This window comes from Carcharhinus amblyrhynchos, chromosome 14 (genome assembly GCF_965287045.1).
Source record: "Carcharhinus amblyrhynchos chromosome 14, sCarAmb.v2.hapA, whole genome shotgun sequence".
Lineage (NCBI taxonomy): Eukaryota > Metazoa > Chordata > Chondrichthyes > Carcharhiniformes > Carcharhinidae > Carcharhinus > Carcharhinus amblyrhynchos.
Window position 1 is genome coordinate 22,868,261 of NC_137337.1, and position 22,210 is coordinate 22,890,470.

At 44.8% G+C, this 22,210-nt stretch overlaps 1 protein-coding gene across 1 annotated transcript in view; it reads right to left on the reverse strand.

Annotated features, from left to right (window-relative positions):
- The window catches only part of prkcha (protein kinase C, eta, a), a 194,404-nt gene that overhangs the window by 48,863 nt on the left and 123,331 nt on the right, over nt 1-22,210 (reverse strand). Inside the window, exons 9-10 of the mRNA XM_080202405.1 lie at nt 21,631-21,771; nt 17,792-17,965 (exon numbers count right to left, since the gene is read on the reverse strand). Coding sequence (XP_080058531.1) covers nt 17,792-17,965; nt 21,631-21,771 — 315 coding nt within the window. The remainder of the gene's footprint in view (nt 1-17,791; nt 17,966-21,630; nt 21,772-22,210) is intronic.

The window sequence follows — 22,210 nt, forward strand, 5'->3', positions numbered from 1 at the left end:
GCTGTGGCCATTGACAGAACAACAGCTACCCGAGTCCTTGGATTGCAGAGAAATGCAGGAAAACAGTAAGTGTCTTTGAGGAGGTGCAGGTTCCGTAAGATGGAGGCCCTGGGGAGTGGCAGCAAGAGCAGTGGGGGCTGTCAGGAGCCAATCCTCTGCCTGATGTCCATGTCTTTGATCATGTACAGATTAGTGCAGACCAAGGGACATCATCCACCAGGTACACGGTACGTACACTTGCAACTTGGCCAACATTGTCTACCTGATACATTGCAGGAAAGGATGCCCTGAGGCATGGTACATTGGGGAGACCATGCCGATGCTACGACAAGAGATGAATGAACATTGCTCGATCAAGGGACCTTCCATTCCAATTGGCATGAAGTCTATTCAGTTTAACCCAACAGCGGGCAACCTGCAGCCTGGAGGCCACATGCAGCTCATTTGAATTCTGAGAGACGCCACGAGACCTTTTGTTGGCTGTTGCCAATGCGCAGAGTTGCTGCATGCTGCTGATTTCCATCTGCATAGTTTATTTCCTCCTGGTATGACTGAGGTCTCACGCTGGGGCAAGTGAAATGCAATAGATGTTGGTTTCACACAACATTGACTGGGAGCGCTGTGCACTCCCTCTGTGTCCAAAGCGGAAATAATTTTATTTTTACCATTTTAAGTTGATGACAGTTCTATCAATATATAAATGACTAAGCATTTTCTATAGCTTATTATAAAATATTCAGTGTGTATTAAATATATCGAATCCAGTTCATGAGGCCATGCTTAGTGAACAAACCCGATTTCAATCTCGCGGCCACTGAGATGAAGGAGGACTATTCATGCAGCCCTACTCACTAGCCTAGGTTGCCTATCACTAGCTTAGCCAGACATGCTGGTACCATGTCGGCTGGCCTGCCTGGAGCATGGGGAATTGCAGCAGAGGCAGGAACAGGCCCTAAGTGATCATTAATAAGGCTCCAAGTTGAGGCGGGGAGGGAAGGTTAACCACGGACCTTTCTGCCTGGGACATGCTTCCAACAGGTGGCATTGGGTTCTGATGCCAAACCACCTCATTTTCAGGCCTTCCTGCTTCCTTCCTCGTCTCCTGCAGAGGCAGAATAGTCTGATCCACTTTTATTATTGAACAACGTTTGCATTCAAATCTTTCTTGCCACAACCCACGGTGTCCATACTTCCTCTTTCATAGAATCACAGAGGTTTACAACATGGAAACAGGCCCTTTGACCCAACTTGTCCATGCCGCTCCTTTTTTTAAAACTACTAAGCTAGTCCCAATTGCTTGCATTTGGCCCATATTCCTCTATACCCATCTTACCCACGTAACTGTCTAAATGCTTTTTAAAAGTCAAAATTGTACCCACCTCTACTACAACCTCTGGCAGCTTGTTCCAGACACCCACCTTTTGTATACCCCCCTCTCACCTTAAAACTGTGCCCTCTAGTTTTAGGCTTTCAGTTGGGGCAGGCAGCCAGGATTATTGACCCAGCTGTACGATCCTGAGATCAGGTGAGTCACCATTAATGTCAGCAGTGGCAGGAGCACATTGATTCCCGCCAGGGCTGCAAGATGGAGCACTCCATCTGCTGGCTCCATTTAGAACTGGAACCACATGTCCATTGAAGTCTCAGCTATTAGAAACCATCCTTTAGTTTACAAGTTCAGCCGAATTGCATTTGAGCTGAAAACCTGTAATTGTTTTAAGTAGTTTGTCTTGTGATGCGGGCAACATAGACACACCCAGATTTATTCCCCATCTTCAGTTGGTTTAAGAAGATGCAGTAGAGGTTCTTGTTCAGCTGCTTCACTCTATATGGTGACAGTGCTCCCATGTTGGGTCTAGGTAGGTCAACTCTGAAATACTGAGCCCGCAGTGATGCATGAATGTTTAAATTATGCATTTTCATTTTCAAACACAAGCACATCAATCAGGCGCATAAAGAATAAAAGTGGGAACAAGCTACATCTCCAGTGAAGCGGAGAGGAATTGTCCAGACTGGTATGTTATTTAGAAATAACGCGAAAATGCATCTGGCAAAGCCTAATCAACAATAACATTCATTCTTCAATGAAGCAGTTGGAGTGGTTTAAACGATTGACTGCAATGACTGATAGGATTCTGTCACTATCACAGCACAACCAGTATCAGCTCATTGTGGGACTGTATTCATCCGGAACAGTTCCACAGACTGTTCAGAAACTTCTGAGTGGATGAAGAATTATATTCATTCACGGAGCGTGGATGTCGCTGGCTGACCAGAATTTATTGACTATCCCCAATTGCCCTTGAAGAGGTGGTGATGAGCTACCTTCTTGAATCACTGCGGATGCAGTAGGTACACGCATGGTGCTGGTAGGTCGCAACTTCCAGGATTTTGATCTACTGACGCTGTCGGAACATCAATGGGAAGAGGGATTTTACAACCTCGCCCGTCCCAAAACCCGCCCAAGGTCAACGGACCTTCCCATGGTCTGCCCCTTGTCCGCTGGAGGGCGGGAGGGTAAAGTTCCAGCCGATGTATTTCCAAGTCAGTGGTGTGGAATTTGGAAGGAGACTTAGAGGTGGCGGTGTTTCCTTGTCTATCTAAGTGGTAGGGGTAGGGGTTACAGATTTAGTTATCCTTGCTGCAGTCCATGCTGTGGATTGTACACAAAGCAGTCATGGTGTATCAGTGGTGAAGGGACTGAACCCTCACAGTAGCGGATGGGGTCCCCCAACCAACCACTGAAAGCATGAAGCGCAGTTAAATGTACTCAGGATTATGGAGTTGTTTTTGGATCCGGGAAGTCACAAACTGTTCCCTTTGGTATTACATTTACCGGCATTCTAAGTAATTCGACAAGGATAATTGCTCGGAAATCAGGACAAATTAAAAGGTCGAACACTGACATCAGAAAGGGAATACAACCACAGGATTACTGCAGTTGTACCAGGGGCACTGGATAACACTGATGATTTCACATCCCCCACAGACAATGACTCGACCATCGGTTCCACTGATTGCACTAAATAATGCAAAGCACACACACAGACACACACACACTGCTTCTGGATAACTGCCAGGCGAACCTGATCTGGGATCAACAAATAATGTCAGTGCCTTTCTGCTGGCAAATGGCCCAACAGGCTGGGGGGGGAGCGGGATGAAAACAAAAGGGCCCAGTTCTTGTGTATCGACACGGGGAGACGAGCTGATACAGGACGGGCAGAGCATTGAAAATATGAGTGCCAGCCAGCTCTAATAAGATGTGCAGCCGACAGGAAAGAATAAAGCCTGTCTAATCTGCTTACGCTCTTAATTGTGTGTCCTTCCCCCCTTTGAAAAGACGCAGTTTCCCATAACCCTGCAATGGAAAAGATATAAACGTAACTGTCACTGGATGGTTACTCATCAATCAGGACAATGCGAGGAGCTGAATCATTAACAGTAACCATTGTTCATTTAGGGCACTGCACCCAGTTCTTCTGCCATATAAGCACTAACTAGATTTAAAATGAAATGGAAATCATTTGATACGATTAAAATTGAACTTTAGTTTGAAAGACAAACCAAGGTGCTTCAATGTGACCAGTACTCTTGACTATAATTGAATTGGACATTCGTTTCAGATCAGTTTTAGTGTGCCTCACTGCACAAGCAATTCACTTGCCCTTTCTGTTCATGCAATCTTTCACTGCACTCTATATTTCCGCAGCGATACATTAGTGAGTCATCCACAACAGCAGCCGAAGATGATACCATGAACAGAAAGACGCATCACGGGCATTGGTGCAGTTTGAGACACTGTTGACCAAGAATTACTGCTCGAGTTTCTGGCATCTCACCTTCTTCAAACACTTATGGTGCGATCATTCATTTTTTTCTCCTCTCCGAAAATAAGTCGACCAAATGGCAGCAATGACAAATAGCATTTTCACAGGGTAGAAAGAGCTGACATGATCGAGTGCCTTTTCACAGAATCGTACGGTGCAGAAGAGGCCCTTCAGCCCATTGAGTCTTCACCAGCTCGTGAGAAATACCTGATCTCCCACCTAATCCAATTTACCAAAACTTGGCCCATTGCCTTGAATGTTATGATGTGCCAAGTGCCCATCCAGGTATTTATTGACAGACGTGTGGCAATCCTCCCCCACCACCCTCCCAGCAGCACATTCCAGGACATCACCACCCTCCAGGTAAAAAAGTTTCCTCCTATCCCCCCAACTGTCCCACCCCTCACCTTGAACTTGGGTCACCTCGTGACTGACCCTTCAATTAAAGGGAAAAGCTGTTCCCAATCTGTCCAGTCCATGGCCCTAATTGTGTACACCTTGATCAGGTTGCTCCTCAGTCTTCTCTGGTCTAATGAAAACAACCCAAATCTATCTCTTCGTAACTTAAATGTCACAGCCTCTGCAATCTCTTCCCCTTTGCATCCCACAGCCTGGGACACAATTCACATGGACCTGGAGATTTGTTCACTTTTAAGCGTGCCAACACCTTCAATACCTTGTCATTCCCGATGTTAATTTGTTCCAACACCTCGCAGTCTCTTTCCCTGTTTTCCATGTCTTCTTTCTCATTCTCTTGGGTGAAGTATTTGTTCAGCATCTTATTGATGTCCTCTGGCTCCACCCATAGATTGCCCCCCTTGAGCCCTATCCTTTCCCTGGTTATATTCTTCCCATAAAGAATAACTTGGGATTTTCCCTACTTTTATCAGATGGAGCTTTCTCATATCCCCTCTTTGCATTCCTAGTTGCCTTCTTAAGCTCATCCTGTACTTTCTGTACTCAACTACTACCTCTGCTGATTTGCTCCCCTTGTACCTGCTAAAAGCCTCTCTTTTCCTTCTCATCGCATGCTGAATATCCCTGGTCATCAATAGTTCTCTATTACTGCTTCCTATCACCCTAGAGGGAATATGTTGGGCCTGCGCCCTCCTCACTTCCTTTGTGAACCCACCCCCTTCACCCTTCCTCCCTCCCCTTTTTTGTAGCCTGGAAGGTAGCTCATCCAGGCTTCAGAAATGCTGTGCATTTTTGCGGGCTTTTTGACAGATTTGGCCAATCTGTGACATTTCATCGCTCCATATATGTCAAGGACAGATAGGAATGCGTCACTCTGACAGAGCTGCGGGAGGAGACTCCTTACATTGTGTGTCTGGAGAGCGTCATCTCTGACCATGTGTGTCAAGTGGCTTCCCGCGATCACTGTCTGGGCATCCTCACCCTGCCTCTAAAGAAAAGTGCTCTAGATGTGCAACATTTTATTTTGATGTCCCACAAGCATGAAGATGGCCTCAACCAGGAATTTTATCAATCAGTTCTCCAAAACAGCTGTGAGGCCCCAGTTGCACATGTTTGGTGCCTGTGTCAGGTACACACAGAATGCCTACAGAGGGGCATTTCCAGCCTGGTGGGGACTGCATTTCTGGCATTGCATGATGTACTCTTGCCACCTGCCAGTTGCCATTTTAACCTCTTTCCGATCCCAAGGCCAAAACAATTGGAAATATTAGGGTGGCACGGTGGCACAGTGGTTAGCACTGATGCCTCATAGCACCAGAGACCTGGGTTCAATTCCCAGCTTAGTGTGTGTGTCTGTGTGGAGTTTCCACATTCTCTGTTTCCTTTCACAGTCCAAAGATGTGCAGATTAGATGGATTGGCCATGCTAAATTGCCTCTTAGTGTCAGGGGAGTTAGCTAGGGTAAATACATGGGGTTATGAGGATAGGGCCTGGGTGGGATTGTGGTTGGTGCAGACTAGATGGGCCAAATGGCCTCCTTCTGTACTGTAGGATCCTATTAGCAAGTTTTAAACTTTGAAGTGGGTGATAAATTATTTGTAAATATATTGAGGGGAATTGGGATGATGTATATTTTGTCAGGGATTTGAGTTTACATGTTGACTGTGAAGTCTGTCAAAGTACATGCAGTCTGCATTTACAAAGCAGCCTATTATAATTTCAGTTGGTTTGGAGAAAGTGCATTTGCGCTAATTAATCTGTTTTAATTAATTAGTGGCTGGAATACCAATGCCATTGTACACACTTGTCTCTCCTGTTTGATCCTTCCTCATTTTCTGTAAGGATTTGTTAAGTCAAAAACATTCATTTCCATTTAACCCTGATTTTAGGTGCTGCATTCACAAAATTGAAGGCTGGGGTGAGGAACTTTAACACCGGGCACCTATTAAAGCTCAGGTACAAGTTTACCTGGAGTTTTGGGTATATTTCAATCAGTAACAAGATGAAGTTATGAGCTGTTATGATTCAATGACATATTGAAGCAATCATGTATATTTGAATACAAAGGCAAAACAACTCTTAACTAACCAACCACCTCAAGGACCCCAAAGAACAAGATAAAGATGCTCAAATTATTCCTGGAAGGGACAATCAAAATATAACACCATGATCTCTCATTAATACTTCTCCAAAAAACAGCCTTGATTGTTACAAAATTGATCCTGTTGCCAAGGTAATTCATGGAATCCCTACAGTGCAGAAGACTATTCGGCCCATTGAGTCTGTACTGACCACAATCCCACCCAGGCCCTATTCCCATAACCCCACACATTGACCCGAGTGTCAAGGGGATTAGCAGGGTCAATTTAGCATGGCCAATCAACCTAACCCACACATCTTTGGACTGTAGGAGGAAACCAGAGCACCTGGAGGAAACCCATGCAGACATGGAGAGAATGTGCAAACTCCACACAGACAGTAACCTGAGGCTGGAACTGAATCTGTGTCCCTGGCGCTGTGAAGCAGCAATGCTAACCACTGCCACCCCATCATATAGAGGAACCCCAGTACAGAGGGTTTAAATCTATAACTTTCTGACTCCTAGGTAAGAATGCTATCAACTCAGCCACAGTTTTAGTTGAGTTAGCTTCAAGTAATTGAATGGTTCTAAAATTAGTCATTGAAAGTCATTTTTATATTATAATTTTATAGGTGCAAGTAGTTTGCACATCTCAAACCTGTGATGCCACTGAAAACTATTTATTTACACTTGTGAAATAACTCCTCAGAGGCCGGTGTCCTTTCACCAGATTCCCTTTATTTACAAACTCAGTTCCACTTCTAACAGTGCCTCAGGTACACAGTCGGAATCCAGAGTGTCAGTAGCCCTGACAGTCTTCAATATTGACACAGGCGAGACTCCCTGATTGGCCAGGCAAACATTACCTCAATCAAGGAGTTCATACTCCAAGAAGCCCACCTCATGGGCCTTGTTGAGGTCATTCTAACCTGACATGGTGCAACTAAACCCTCCCACTGATGGCTCCATACCATTTCAATTTTGTATCTCCCCAGTTCCTCCACTCAAAGCCGCAAAAATGCATCAGACTGCTTTGCAGCCAAGGATTTACTTCTGAAATGCATTCACGGTTGTGATGTTAGGAAGCAAAGCAACACATTTCTGTAGAGCAAGAACCCACAAACAGCAATGAGGGCGTTGATAAGATCTGTGTTGTTGATGTGGGTTAAACTGCAAAAAAATTCTAAGCTCCAGTGACCTCAATTTCACCTCTCAAATTAACTCACCCATTGCTGCATAAATAATCTGAAAGTATAATTAAAAGTGGCAAAATACATGTTTAAATTGGGGGCATGTTGCATTTATTATATTTCTTATTGAAAAAGTTATGCCTATTCACCCGAAGATTATACTTGGTCTTTACTACCCCATGTGTCATACCAGGAACAAATAATAATTAAAAAAAACTTTCTTGTGCAACATGGTCAGATAGGGAAGTTACAGCACAGAAGAAGTGCCATTTGTATCAGTGCCAGCCAAGAAAAAAAATGAACTCATTCCTCAATGTGCAGCATAAGAAACACCTTTATGCACCCACTGTGTAGTGTAAGGGTCTGGCACACATCGGGTTAATGAGGGACTGAGTACACTGCTATCCATACAGGAAGAACATGATCCATGCTCAGGGTCAGTCGATTGTTGGACAGAGCTAGCACAGAGACAGCCTTTAACATGTACCCTTTATTGTATATGTGTAAATAATCCTAAGAGTGATTGAAAACTTACAGTTAACCTATGTATGCTTCAGTGCAACAGGATTGGATACTGTGGCAAACTGCGCAGGGCAAAAACTCTGAAACACATAGAAGGCCCAAGGATTATCCATGAGGTCAGGACTGCAAGCCCAGAAGAGATAAAGGGAGTGATCTTCCCAAAAAAAATTCTAAGTCCAGGACAGGTGGGAAAATGGGACAGTTTCTCATCTGTTTTCTGGGCGAGTTTAAATCCAGAATTATATGCACTTTGTGCATGCAAAAATGGGCTAAACCATTCCCTGTCTGTACGGGATGGGGCCGGGGCCTAAATCACTAGCCAGCTTGCTGTAGCGGCACAGGGAGCTATTGCGCATGTGCAAATGTTGCTGGCTGCATATCCACAATTGCAACAGCAGAGGCCTGACAGGTCTGAGAAAGAGATCTTTCAGGCCTCTGTGGCTGCAGGCAGCCTTGACCCAGTTCTACCCCCTTGCAATCATGATCCTACATCGTCTGGAAATATTGCCACCTGCCCTCTCCCTACCACACCCAGACCGAATGCACTTCCTTCCCCCCAACAAACTCCTGTAGAGTGGTGGCAGGGACCCCCTCCCTACCCCACTGGACAGCCCTGACCCCTGACTCTGCCCCTTTTAGGCCCAACCTCCATAGGCCCCTTACCTTCAGGTTCCATCCCAGCACTGCCCGGTGGGCAATGCCAATGTCCCAGGCTGCACTGCCAAGGGGCACACCCACCATTGCATTCTACTTCCTCAGCTTCAATGGCCTCCAGTCCTACTGGTGAGACCATCACAACTGTTCCCTGTTCCAGGTGTTTTCCTCTGGTAAGAACCTTTTACGGCGAGGCCACAAAGGCAAGTCAACCAGGATGATTGCATCCTGGGCTCATTAAATCAATGTAAATGGGCGAGAGACTAATTGTACCGGATAAGCGGTGCCAGTAAGATTGCGAGAGGCAATCATGCTTCTTGGGCGAGGCCAAAGATCTTACTTTCAATTTTTGGAATTCGGACATTTCAATCAATAGGCCATTTAACAAATTTGAAGTTAAACATAGGAGAACTAGAACAAAGTCCAGCTGGACAAATTACTGTGGCTAAAAGACCTCTGGATTCAAACAAGAGACACATGGGCTCAGAGAAGTCTGACTTCCAGTTATAGGCATGATTCTGGAACTACTAAGATATAACAGCAAAACAATGTTTGAGCCAATGTACATCATCCATAACCAGCCTTTCTCTCTCTTCAGCAGAGATGCCTGTGTAGCCCTGGATTGCCACAATACGGCAGAAGATGTCAAAATGTCAGAAGATGTAAAGACAACTCATACATCACCACAACTCTCACAATGACAGAGGAAGTGAAGAGGTAGCTGAGAACAATGCTTTTCCACCCTGAGTTAGGATGGCAACCACCAATGGGCACAACGGCCAGACTGACCAAGCGCGGTTCAACACGAAGAAAAGGCTGCAAACATACCCAGATAACCAGAACAAGCTCCAAACCTCCAGGAAGAACCAACAGCCACAGAGCCTATCATCCTTCCTCCACCAGTAATGTGAACAAACTACTTTAAATTCAAGGACTCAAAGATGGGGTAGTGATAACGTGGTAATGATAATGCAAATGTGTGCAAGTAATTACAATGCAAGACATTTAAACTATAATCACTGAAAATATTTTTGATTCAGACTTGGGGAGGAGGCAAAGCGTAAGAGCTTGGCGCACATAGGGTTAACGTGAAACTGAGTACAGTACCACCCTACATAGAGAGCACACGATCCACACTCAGGGTCAGTTGAGTGTTGGACAGAGCTGTGTGTAGATGTAAGCGTGGAGATAACTCCCCTTACTGAATATTAGCAAACAGTTCTAAGTTTGATATAGAGCCTTGGGCCCAACTTGTCCATGCCACCCAGTTTTCAATCACTAAAATAGTCCCAATTGCCTGCATTTGGCCCATATCCCTCCATACCCATCTTACCCATGTAACTGTCTAAATGCTTTTCAAAAGACAAAATTGTATTCGCCTCTACTACTACCTCTAGCAGTTGTTCCAGACACTCACCACCCCTCTGTGTGATAAGATTGCTCCTCTGGACCCTTTTCTATCGCTCCCCTCTCACCTTAAACTTATGTATAATGATGCAGACTTTTCCAGACCCACCAAGCTTTAACCGACACCCTACAACACATTCTGACCATCCCAATAGGTAGGAAGAATGAATTCTGGTCAATGAGTATTCTTCCCCAACTATCTGCTTTTAAGGGTGATGGATGTCACTGCACTGCAGTAAACACTTACACTAACACGTACGTTTAGCAAAAACCTCCCAAAGTACCAGAGGGGAAAGCAGACATTAAACACAAACCTGAAGGATCAGAAAAGTTTATTTATTAGTGTCACGAGTAGGCTTACTTTAACACTGCAGTGAAGTTACTGTGAAAATCCCCTAATCCCTACACTCCAGCATCTCTTCGGGTACATTGAGGGAGAATTTAGCATGGCCAATGCACCTAACCAGCACGTCTTTCAGATAGTGGGAGGAAATCGGAGCACCTGCAGGAAACCCACAAGAGGCACGGGGAGAATGTGCAAATTCCGTACAGACAGTGTCTCAAGAATCGAATCTGGGTCCCTGGTACTGTGAGACATCAGTGCTAACCTCTGTGCCGCCGCAGAAAAATGACTAGAAGCATGTTTAAAGAGGGTGGTTTTGAGGGAGCAGAAAGGTTTCGCAAAGGAGAGGAAATAGTACAAACGTGGAATAAAATCTAGTCGAAACATGGGATAGGCGTGAGTCAGTCGGTTAGACAATGCTGATATATTCTTCAACTCCATTCCCACGTCAATTCTCCATTTCACTCCATACATTTACCCAACAAAGATATCTCCAAGGCAGGTTCACTGCTTTCAGATATCTGAGGCAAGGGCACTTTATGGTGATTAAATAAATTAAATTCTGATTTTCTGAAATGATATTCCAGGATCTTACATATATTCCTGGGATAACATCTGAACCACACACCCTACCCACTCATTGCTGCTGTTTACAAGAATCCTATTTCTAAATCCATTTCAAAGTAAACAGAAAAACAAGTCATTTTCCCTTAATCAAGGGCACTGAGTTATAGTAACAAGATAGATCAAATTCTATCCTTATTGCAATTTGAGGATGGCATACAGCAATCTGAATCAGGTTTCCACGGAAACCAAAATCTGATGGCACATTTGTTCACTCACTTTCTGTTAATCGCTCTCTATCCATTCAGCCCTGTCTCTCTTTCTGTTCACCCCTCTATCTCTCACTCTGTTCACCTCTTTCTATCTTCTTCTCTCTCTCTCTTTATCCTTCTTGCGCTTGCAGCATGTTTGGAAAAGGCAATACATTCCTGCTAGTTTTCCCAGTCAAGCCATTTTTCAAAAAAATCACCACATTGAAATCTCTGTACTGTCTGCCCCCGAGCATCAACAGCTCTCTGTCATTCTGAAAATCCCCTTGGGAGTGATGCAAATCTAAAAATAAAACACACAGTAGCATTTCAGAGCCCAGACCGAGGTTTTATTTTTATACTTGGACACGGATGTACTGTACAAAACATATCTCAGGTGCCCCCTCACCACGTGCACACACACACACTATGTACAGATACACATATGAACATTATATACAGATATACAGACGAACACAGTATATAGCCATATACACAATGACACACACACACACACACACACACACACACACACACACACACACACACACACACACACACACACACACACACACACACAGACACACACACACACAGAAATTTTGTCATTCTGCCCACCACGGGAATCGTAGCGGGTAAGGGTCGGACCATGGAAAGGTTCATTGACCTCAGGCAGGATTTTCCAGTTTCAGAATGAGCATGGCCAGAAAATCCCACCCAATATATAGCCACATACACAGTGATACAGGTACACAGACAGACAACACACATTAGATTCTGAATTAACACACAACCAGGAAGCACATTCTATTTTCGCTGATAGTCAGATTCAAAACTGTGCTTTTATGTGCAGGAATACAAGAAATCCCAATCATGTTTTATTGCCACACTTTATATGATGGCCCAGTGTACATAGAACGGAATATTGCAGTTTAGTGCAGTGGCATGTAGTGCCTATGTTGTTGTGTGCACATACATGTGTGCTGCAGTCTATCATGCACATAATTACAGGATTTAAATTCCAGTCTCATGCATTCTCCACACGAACACGTTGCAAATTGCAATCTAGTGCATTATGTATTATTATTCCTCTTAACAGGTATAAAGGTGATTATTTGTGTGATGTGCAAGAAGTAATTACTTTAATCCTTAATGAGGTTTATCACTCCCTTATTGCTTTTCAATTACATTTTCCATCCTTCTTTCCATTCTGATTTCTTACAGATTTGCAAAAATGTGACTGACGTCAGCACCTAAAACCACCTCAAGGCTCATTACAATAAACTAATTCACAACAAAATATTTGAATAACTAAACATACTAATGACCTCTTATTCCCAATTACAGATTAGAACTGCACTTTTCTCTAATTAGTACCAGTTTGTTTACAATGATAATTGTAGCCTTCCTATTTAACAGCATTAACCCACTGTGTGAAGAGGACTGATCCAGTAATTAAACTAACAAGCACCAGTGTATGTTTGCAAGAAGAAGGTGGAAGTACTGTCTCTCTCTCTCTCTCTCTCTCTCTGTGGAAGGAGAGGCTACAGGGCCAAGCTTCCTGGTGGAAGTTTTCCAGAGTTGGCACTGCAAAACATCCAGAGTCTTTACCTGATCTAGAACCTAACCGACTGGAAAATTACAGCTTTCCATTTTCGTCTAATCATTGATCTTGGGAAAATCATGGAACCAGGAACTAGTCAGATACATTCAACAGTCTACAAATCATAGAAAGATAGAAACTAGAAAGGGTAGGCCATTCAGCCCTTTGAGCCTGCTCCACCTTCATATTGATCATGGCTGATCATTGAATTCAATATCCTGATCTCCCCCTTCCTCTCATATCCCTTGATCCCTTTAGCCTCAAGAGCTACATCTAATTTCTTCTTTAAATCAGACAATATGTTTTGGCCTCGACTACATTCAGTGGTCGTGAATTCCACACATTCACCACACTCTGGATGAAGAAATCTCTCCTCACCTCAGTTCTAAAAGATTTACCCCTTATCCTCAAACTATGACCCCTGGTTCTGGACTCCCCCACCATTGGAACCATTCTTTCTGAATCTATCCTGTCTAACCCTGTTAGAATATTCTAAGTTTCTATGAGATCCCTTCTCACTCTTCTAAACTCCAGTGAATATAATCCTAACTGACTCAGTCTCTCCTCACATGTCAGACCCGCCATCCCAGGAATCAGCCTGACAAATATTCACTGTACTCTCTCTATAGTAAGGACATCCTTCCTCAGATAAGGACACCAAAATTGCACACAATATCCCAGGCTGGTTCATCACTTCCTGTATTGGGCTTGATCTCATGATCCAAGCTGATTGGAGCAGGCATTGCACCTCCTCCAAGGCTTGATCTCATTTGCATCTTAACTAAGCCATGCCGGTGCTTTATGCTGATGGGCCGAAGGGCCTCTTTTTTGTGCAGTTAAACTCTACGACGACCACATGTTCTGTTTTAAAAGCCCCTTATCATCATTCTGGCTGGGACTTTCCCCTGTTAGGGAATGATCAGTATGCACACCATCAGAATCAGTATGACACAATTATCACCCAGGGGGTTTTAACATGTGAGGAAATGATTGTCTAAAGAGATTTTTCAGTACCTTTCAATCTTTCAATATGAGACTTCAATCTCATTTGGATACCGGAGACCAGAATCCATTGCAAATAAATCTGGTTCCCTTACCCCTGTAAGCAGTCACATGGGTCTGTGATAAACTGAGGATTACAAGTCAACCATTGGGACAAGATAGCTGGATTTTGTAGGGAGACACTGGGCACCAGCTCATTGACACATATCCAAATTAAAACAGGAACAGCATTAAAGTATCCAATTGTTACAGGGTTGCCCAAGAGTGCTGATACTGGAGAGAGCATCAGAAGGCGGAACCTAACTAGTCTCATCATTATGTTTACCATAAAGCACTCAGCGTTATGGATCAGTGAGTCAAAAAGCAACATTCAGACACTACCCGTTAGCAGCTGATTGTGGAAATCAGGAAGTTGTTGCCCAAGCTTCTCTCTGATCAGTAACCCAGAGATGAAATATCCTGTGAAACGCATGGGAAGTGTGAAGATCCACTACTTACTCAGAAGTTACCCACTCAACTTTCCGAAAACAGGTTAAGGCTTGTCCATTCCAATATACGTTGATATTTACTGGCATGATAAATCTTAATTACTGGCCAACAACCTTTCCAGCACTGAAAGTTAACTTTAATAAAGTGATTAGCGCTGCTGCCTCACAGCGCCAGGGACCCGGGTTCAATTCCAGCCTCGGGTGACTGTCTGTCTGAAGTTTGCACGTTCTCCCTGTGTCTGTGTGGGTTTCCTCCGGGTGGTCCAGTTTCCTCCCACAGTTCAAAGATGTGCAGGTTAGATGGCTTGGCCATGCTAAATTGCCCTTCGGTATCCCAAAACGTGTCGGTTAATGGATTAGCCACAGTAAATATGTGAGGGTATGGGGATAGGACGGGAGGGGGTGGGCCCAAGTAAAATACCCTGCCAGAGAGTTGGTGCAGTCTCGATGGACCGAATGGCATCCTTCTGCATTGTAGGGGTTCTATAAGCATAGTCTCATTCCTTTAGCTTTTGATTACTGTTGAAGATTTAAACTGTCAAAAAAAAATCAATTTGTGTTCCTTTGATAACTCTCAATTTAACATACTTTTTTCCTCTTTGTGTGCTGTATCTAATTTAATGTTGAATTCTGTATTTGGACTGACATTTCCTGGTTTAAACTTTGCACTGCTGATTAAAAATTCCTCAAACTAATTGATTAACAAGGTACACAGTTTCTTGTCCTATTCAGACAGAACCTAAATACCATGTAGAAGATGCAGCACTGAATACAATTCCAATCACTGCCCATGGAAAATCTGCAAGTTGCTGAACGGACAGATACGTTGCCAAAGTTTGTGGTTTTGCACTCATCAGGACATATGCAATAATGTCAAATTTCAAGCAAACATAACAGGAGGCAAGGGTGTTGATTGGTTGGCAAGTTGACTCCAGTTGGCTGAGGCATTGCCATGGGGAAAGCGACAGGGAACTATAGGTTCCCCAAGCTTCCAGCTAACTCTAAAAATGTGCAAGGCTTTAATACAGTTAACCAGCAGCACTTTTATCATCTGTAGTACAAATTGTGACTGTTTCAAATTTGGCATTTGTGTGTTTATCCTTGGGAGTGCATGATGAAAATCTTTGGCAACATGTTACTTTTTTCAGCAAAATTGTGCTCCTAAGTGGCTGTAAGCGGAAATAGCAAAGTTTTCTGTTGACACAAAATGTTGCGAATTATAAACTTGGAGACACACCAAGCTAGTCAAGGGTGTGATACTGCATAACCCAAGACAACAGTGTCTTCATCTGCATAAAAATGAATTCACTTCAATAAACTCATTAAACTAATTGCACTTCATTCAAGTGTAGTTCTAAAAATGCCATTTTTTTCAGTATCTCCTATTTGTTTAATACAGTAATCTAACTTTAGCCACCGTGTGAGCTGAGTAACGTTACCAGATGCCATCTGTTGTTGGAGTCAAGGCACTGCACAATAACATGGCCATCAGGTGAAGCAGGACAAATAGAAAAGGACCACAGGATTTCACAAACTAAATCCTAGTTTTCATGTCACCATTCCTACAACACCACACCAGTCACGACTTACTCCTTTCCTTCACAGACATCCACAATGCAACCGCACTTCCTGGTGGAGCTGTGGGAAGATCATCTCGAACACCGCATGGAGAGATCAAGACCATTCTCTCAAATACCACGTAGAGTGATCTTCCAAGTGAATCCAACCAAAACTGCCAGCTTTTCACAGCATGGTGGCACAGTGGTTAGCGCTGCTGCCTCAGAGCGCCAAGGACCCGGGTTCGATTCCCGGCTTGGGTCACTGTCTGTGCTGAGTCAGCACATTCTCCCCGTGTCTGCGTGGGTTTCCTCTGAGTGCTCTGGTTTCCCCCCACAGTCCGAAGGTGTGCAGTTTAGGTTGATTGGCCATGCTAAATTGACCCTAGTTTCGGGGGGGGAAATCATAATTGAATGGGATTCCCATTGGAATCAGGGTAAATATATGGGGTTATGGGGATAGGGTGGGTGCAGGCCCAATAGGCTGGATGGCCTCCTTCTGTACTGTAGGGATTCTATGATTCTTTACATGTTCCTCCTCAAAACCCAGTGAAAGCAGAGAGTGCAAATAATCAACAGCTTCCACTTTCACTGCAGCTTCCATGTTGAAGAGCCCATTGGGAGATTTGCAGAGGAGATAAAGGGACACTGAACCTTTCAGCGGGAGTTGATAGGTGGTCAAAGAGATGGAGAGATAGAGTTGAGGTTTCAATCAGATCAGCCATGATCCTATTGACTAATGGAGCAGACTCGAGTAACCTACTCCTACCTTGTGTGTTTGTCTGTATGTTCGTGCGGTAATATTTCCTCTATTATGTTTCTAAATGTAGTAATCAAAGAAATGGGTAATGGTAGGGGTCATGGTGGCTGCTTATCTGTTTGTTTGCCTATTGTCATCTTTGACTTTATTGTGATAAAATACGTTTTAATTAATAATCTGACGTGTAACATCACCACTTTTGCCAGGGCAGATCGGTTCCTACCCTCTAACTCCATGCTGAGCTGGTCTGCATGGACAGCACTGTACTGCTGGACCCACGGACCCACCTGTGTCACTGACTCAGATCAGTACTGTGCCTGGGGTTGGGGAATACAGGGCGTCTCCTCGTCCCTGGTACCACACACCAGTGTCTATCTGGGCAGTCCTGTCCTGCGGGATTCATGCAGTCACTGCAACAAAAGTCCGAAGTTTGAGCAGGGGTGGAGAGTGAGATGAGGCTGGGGTGGTGGCCTGACAATGGAAAGAGGGCGGAGGGGCAATGTGGAGGGAGAGCTGTGCAAGGAGGGGGTGGGGGCAGGGCAAGGGACTCACAAAGTCAGGCAACGAGCAGAAGGGTGGATGAGGAAGATGAACAATGGAAGGCAGATGGAAGACGAAGGGGAGAGAAGCTGGATCCTGACTAGGGTGCATGAGAAGCTCCCAGGCAAATGGGTTAAAGAGATACCACATTGCCTACTGGAAGGAGATAGATGAAGACTCCAGATGTGATGGGTAGAGGTCCAAAAGGGGTATTGGCACCCGAATAGACACAAGAACCAGACGAGAGGGAGTAAAGAGAAGGATTTGTGGATGGTGTCAGGATGGGAGGAGGTTTGGCATAAACACTGGCACGTATGAACTTGTTGGGTGGAGTGACCATTTTCTGTACTGTAAATACCATACAATGCCTCTATTCATTCTTATGCTCAATAAATTACTACACCAGACTTGCAGAACCAAAACATGCACAGGCTTATCTTCCACTTCCCATGGGAATCACATTCAATTATGATGAATAAGAAAGGTATATGCAGCAATATAATAGCAATGTTGTGGTGTGTGAGACAAGGTCGTCACCGGAGACACTTTTTGAGACACTCGGTTTAATTGATCTCCATGTTACTCACTGCGGTTTGGAAGCAACAGAAGATCTGTGTGAGGTATGGGTGGTTTTTGGCTAGTGACAGGATCCGTTTCTCAGTCATGGTACACTCCACGTCATCGTCTTGGAGAATCATGTCTTTCTTCAATATCTTCACTGCGTACACGTCCTCCGTGCCTTTTAACTCAGCCAGCATCACCTGGAGACAGACAGCGAGCTTATACAGGTGGCATTTCTGGCTCGGTATAGAATTAACAAACAAATGGACACTTCCCTCTGAATGGCTTCATCGGTTAACATGTTTGTTCTGATTTGCCACTGCTCCAGTTTATAAAATAAATAATTAAGTGGGCCTGAGCCTCCTCAGAGTGGCAAACAGCATCAAATTGCCATTCCATGCCTGATAACTTATCTCATTCTTTTATCGATTCTCTCCTGTCTGACCTTCTGCCACAGGCCAAAGGGGAGCCGGGCAGAGCAACGCCCCCTAGAGCCCAGCACTGAAGCCCAGGAGAGCTGAAGTGGAAGAGGTCATACTCCTTTGTTGCAGTAGTAGTTGTCGCAAACCAGGTAAGTTAGTTTGAAGACCCCATGATGTTTAAAGGATCTTGACAGGCCAGGGAGGTGGTGGTGGTGGATAGGATTTGGGCTTTGGTGGGGGGGGGTGGGGTTCAGATTGGAGGTCGTGTGACATTAGGTCAGGGTGTTGAGTGGACTTCAGGGAGAGGGGAAATGCGTCCTCAGGGTGGTGAGGGGGTTAGTGTCAGGTCTGCAGGCATGGGGTGTAGGGGAAGGTGTTGGGCCTCAGGTGGAGACTGGAGGGAAGTCAGGCCTTGGTGGAGTGGGGAATGCGGTGGTGCAGGGGTGGAGCATAGGTTGCTGGGGGCCTTGGTTTGAATCACAGCTGGCCTGGAGGGAGTTGGGCGTGAGAGTTAAGAGTCTATTTATTAGTCACAAGTAAGGCTTACATTAACACTGCAATGAAGTGAAATTCCCGTATTCACCTCACTCCGGCGCCTGTTCAGGTCGAGGCACCTAACCAGCACGTCTTTCAGGCTGTAGGAGAAAACCGGAGCACCCAGAAGAAACTGGATGCAGACACTGGGAGAATGTGCAAACTTCACACAGACAGTGACCCAAGCTGGGAATCGAACCCGGATCCCTGGCACGGTGAGGCAACAGTGTTAACCACTGTGCCGCCCCTCTCTGCGGGGTTTTGTGTGCCCTGCATCCTTTGCACACTGGGGAATGTGCTGCGGGGATTACAGGGGGTGGAATTCTGTGAGATTGGAAGATCCTGCCAGTGGGAAGGGCTGGAAAATTTTGGCAAAAATGTCCAGAAATGAGTTCATTCAGAATATAGATATTACTCTGACAACATTGTGGGGAATATAACTGAATAGCTTCATACATAATGGATTGATTTAAAAAGAGGACCAGAGAAGGTCTTCTCATCCTGTTACCACAGGCAGCATGTGCGCTGTTTTGTTGTGTTCCAACATGAGATTATGTTAGATATCAGTGTGTGAATGGCCATATTTTGTTCTTTCTGGAATCCGGTTTTCCTCCATTTTCTCCGACATAAGAACATAAGAAATAGGAGCAGGAGTAGGCCATCTAGCCCTTCGAGCCTGCCCCGCCATTCAATAAGATCATGGCTGATCTGTCGTGGCTCAGTTCCACATTCCCGCCCTCTCCCCATAACCCTTAATCTCCTCTCTTATCAAAAACCTATCAACCCGCATCTTAAAAATATTTAGCGAGGTAGCCTCCACCACTTCAATGGGCAGAGAATTCCAGAGATTCACCACCCTTTGAGTGAAGAAGTTCCTCCTCAACTCCGTTCTAAGCCGCCCCCCCCTTTATCTTGAGGCTGTGCCCCCTAGTCCTACTGTCCTTTCTGAGCGGGAAGAGTCTCTCCACCTCTATCCTATCCATCCCATTCATCATCTTATACGTCTCAATGAGATCTCCCCTCATTCTTCTAAACTCTAATGAGTACAAGCCTAGTTTATTCAGCCTCTCCTCATAGCTCAACCCCCTCAACTCCGGTATCAGCCTAGTAAACCTCCTCTGCACTCCCTCCAAGGCCAAAATATCCTTGTGTAAGTGCGGCGACCAAAACTGCACACAGTACTCCAGCTGCGGCCTTACCAATGCCCTATACAGCTGCAGCAAGACCTCCCTACTTTTATATTCAATCCCCGTCGCTATGAAGGCCAGCATCCCATTCGCCTTCCTGACCACCTGCTGCACCTGCAGGCTGGGTTTTTGCGACATGTGCCATTTTCCCCTATTTGCAGTTTGGGAATGCCCAGTGTGCAAACCAGCCACTGCTGAAACCGGGACAAAGACCAGATTTCCATTTTCAGCTGTGGTATGGGTTATTGGACAGCAATTGAAAGCACACCAAGGTCTGCGAGTTAGTGAAGAAAACAGAGAGTTAAGGAGTTGGAAGCACTCTGAAAGGTGTATATAAAGTGTTTTTCACACCTGCAAATATCACCACTATGTGCTGAATTATAATGTAGATGTGGTTTCAATGCAGTGATTTATCCTCTGAGGGTAAGTTGACCCTAATAGTGACCAGCTTCCTGGATTTGTTCACATGCATTTCAAAGCTTTTCCAATGGAGAAAAGGAAGAACGTTCATGGTTTATGGAGAGAAGGCAGGGAAATGACACTCGGTGCGTTGCTCATTCAGAGAGCTGGTACAGACATGATGGGCCAAGAGGCCTCCTTCTGTGTCATAACAATTTTGTGATTTGGTGATTCTACAGCCAGTCTGTTTGTACTGTGATCTTTTCTACTGTGATTTAAATGACTCTGGCTGATTTAAAAAATGATTTAGACACTTAACCTTCATACTGATTGACAGACAGTCTAATTGGAAATTGAAACTAGTGCGATAGGTATTCCATTTATCTGAGAATGAATGACAGTTTGGTAGAAACTGTCTCAAGATTGCCCCTTGGGGTATGGTTTCTGGTTAGTTGACAAAGGCTAATAGAATTATAAATAGTATTACAAGTTCCTTAATGTGGCAGAACTACTTTTTTTCTCATTATCAATGATATGGAGACTTTTATTAGATGGTGAGAGGTTTATTTTTCTCCTGAGAAATAGGAAATATTTTCCACTGATATTGCATGTAATCTGAGGGCTATATTTAGGACATACTGGCTCAATGGCTATAAAATCATAGAACAGAACCACAGAAACAGAAGGAGGCCATTTGGCCCATCTAGCCTGCACCAACCACAATCCCACTCGGGCCCTATTCCTGTAACCCCATATTTAGCCTGCTAGTCTCCCTAACTCTAGTATGGCCAATCAACCTAACCTGCACATTTTTGGAGTGTGGGAGGAAACCGGAGCACCTAAAGGAAGCCCACGCAGGCACAGGGAGAACGTGCAAACTGACAGTGACCCGATGCCAGAATTGAACCCAGGTCCCTGTGAGGCAGCAGTGCTAACCACTGTGCCACCGTGCCTTGCCTATGGAGTATACATGGGAGACATAGTGAAGGCATAGGGGGGCATGGGTGATCTGAGTGGACATGGAAGAAGCAAGGGGAACATAGAGATGGCATTAGTTATCTGAGGAGGCATGGCTGATATGGGGGTGAATGGGGGAGGCAGTAAGAGGGAGGTAAGGAATGCGGTTTAGGGAGCTTTAAACATCACTAGGAACCGTGTTGCTGTGTTGGGGAACCAATTTGAGGGCCATCTATGTGACGTACAAACCGCACTGTGAACCTGACCCCGGTGTGACAAGATAAAAATGACATGCAAGATCACCCATGGGTTGGGTGTGCGGAAGAATATTCAGCTTCAGGTCATAACGTGTCCCCAGTTTCTTACCTTCCCGAAGCTGCCTTTCCCTAAAACACTGAGGAAGGTGAAATCGTCGATGCCCAGTTTGCGTTGTACTTGCTGGCTGTTACTGCTGTCTACGGTATCACCCAAGGCCTCATTTTCTTTGTGGTTCTTGTGACTTTGCCTCTTTTTAATGAAAAGAAATATAAAAAGAGTTACTGCAGAGAACTGAATAACGCACTAAAGTTTGAAGCTTTAAAGTTTAAAGGTTAAGTTTATTTATTAGTCACAAGTAGGCTCCCATTAACACTGCAATGAAGTTACTGTAAAAATCCCCGAGTCATTACACAGAGAGAATTTAACGTGGCCAATGCACCTAACCAGCACATCTTGCAGACTGTGGAAGGAAACCAGTGCACCAGAGGAAACCCATGCAGACACAGGGAGAACGTGCAGACTCCACACAGACAGTGACCCAAGCCAGGAATTGAACCCGGGTCCCTGGCACTGTGAGGCAGCAGTGCTAACCACTGTCACTGTGCAGCCCAATAAATGGTCTACTGAAACATATAAATGTCCTGGGATTGCGAAACCGAAAGAGTGAAACAAAGCATGTTCTTCAAAG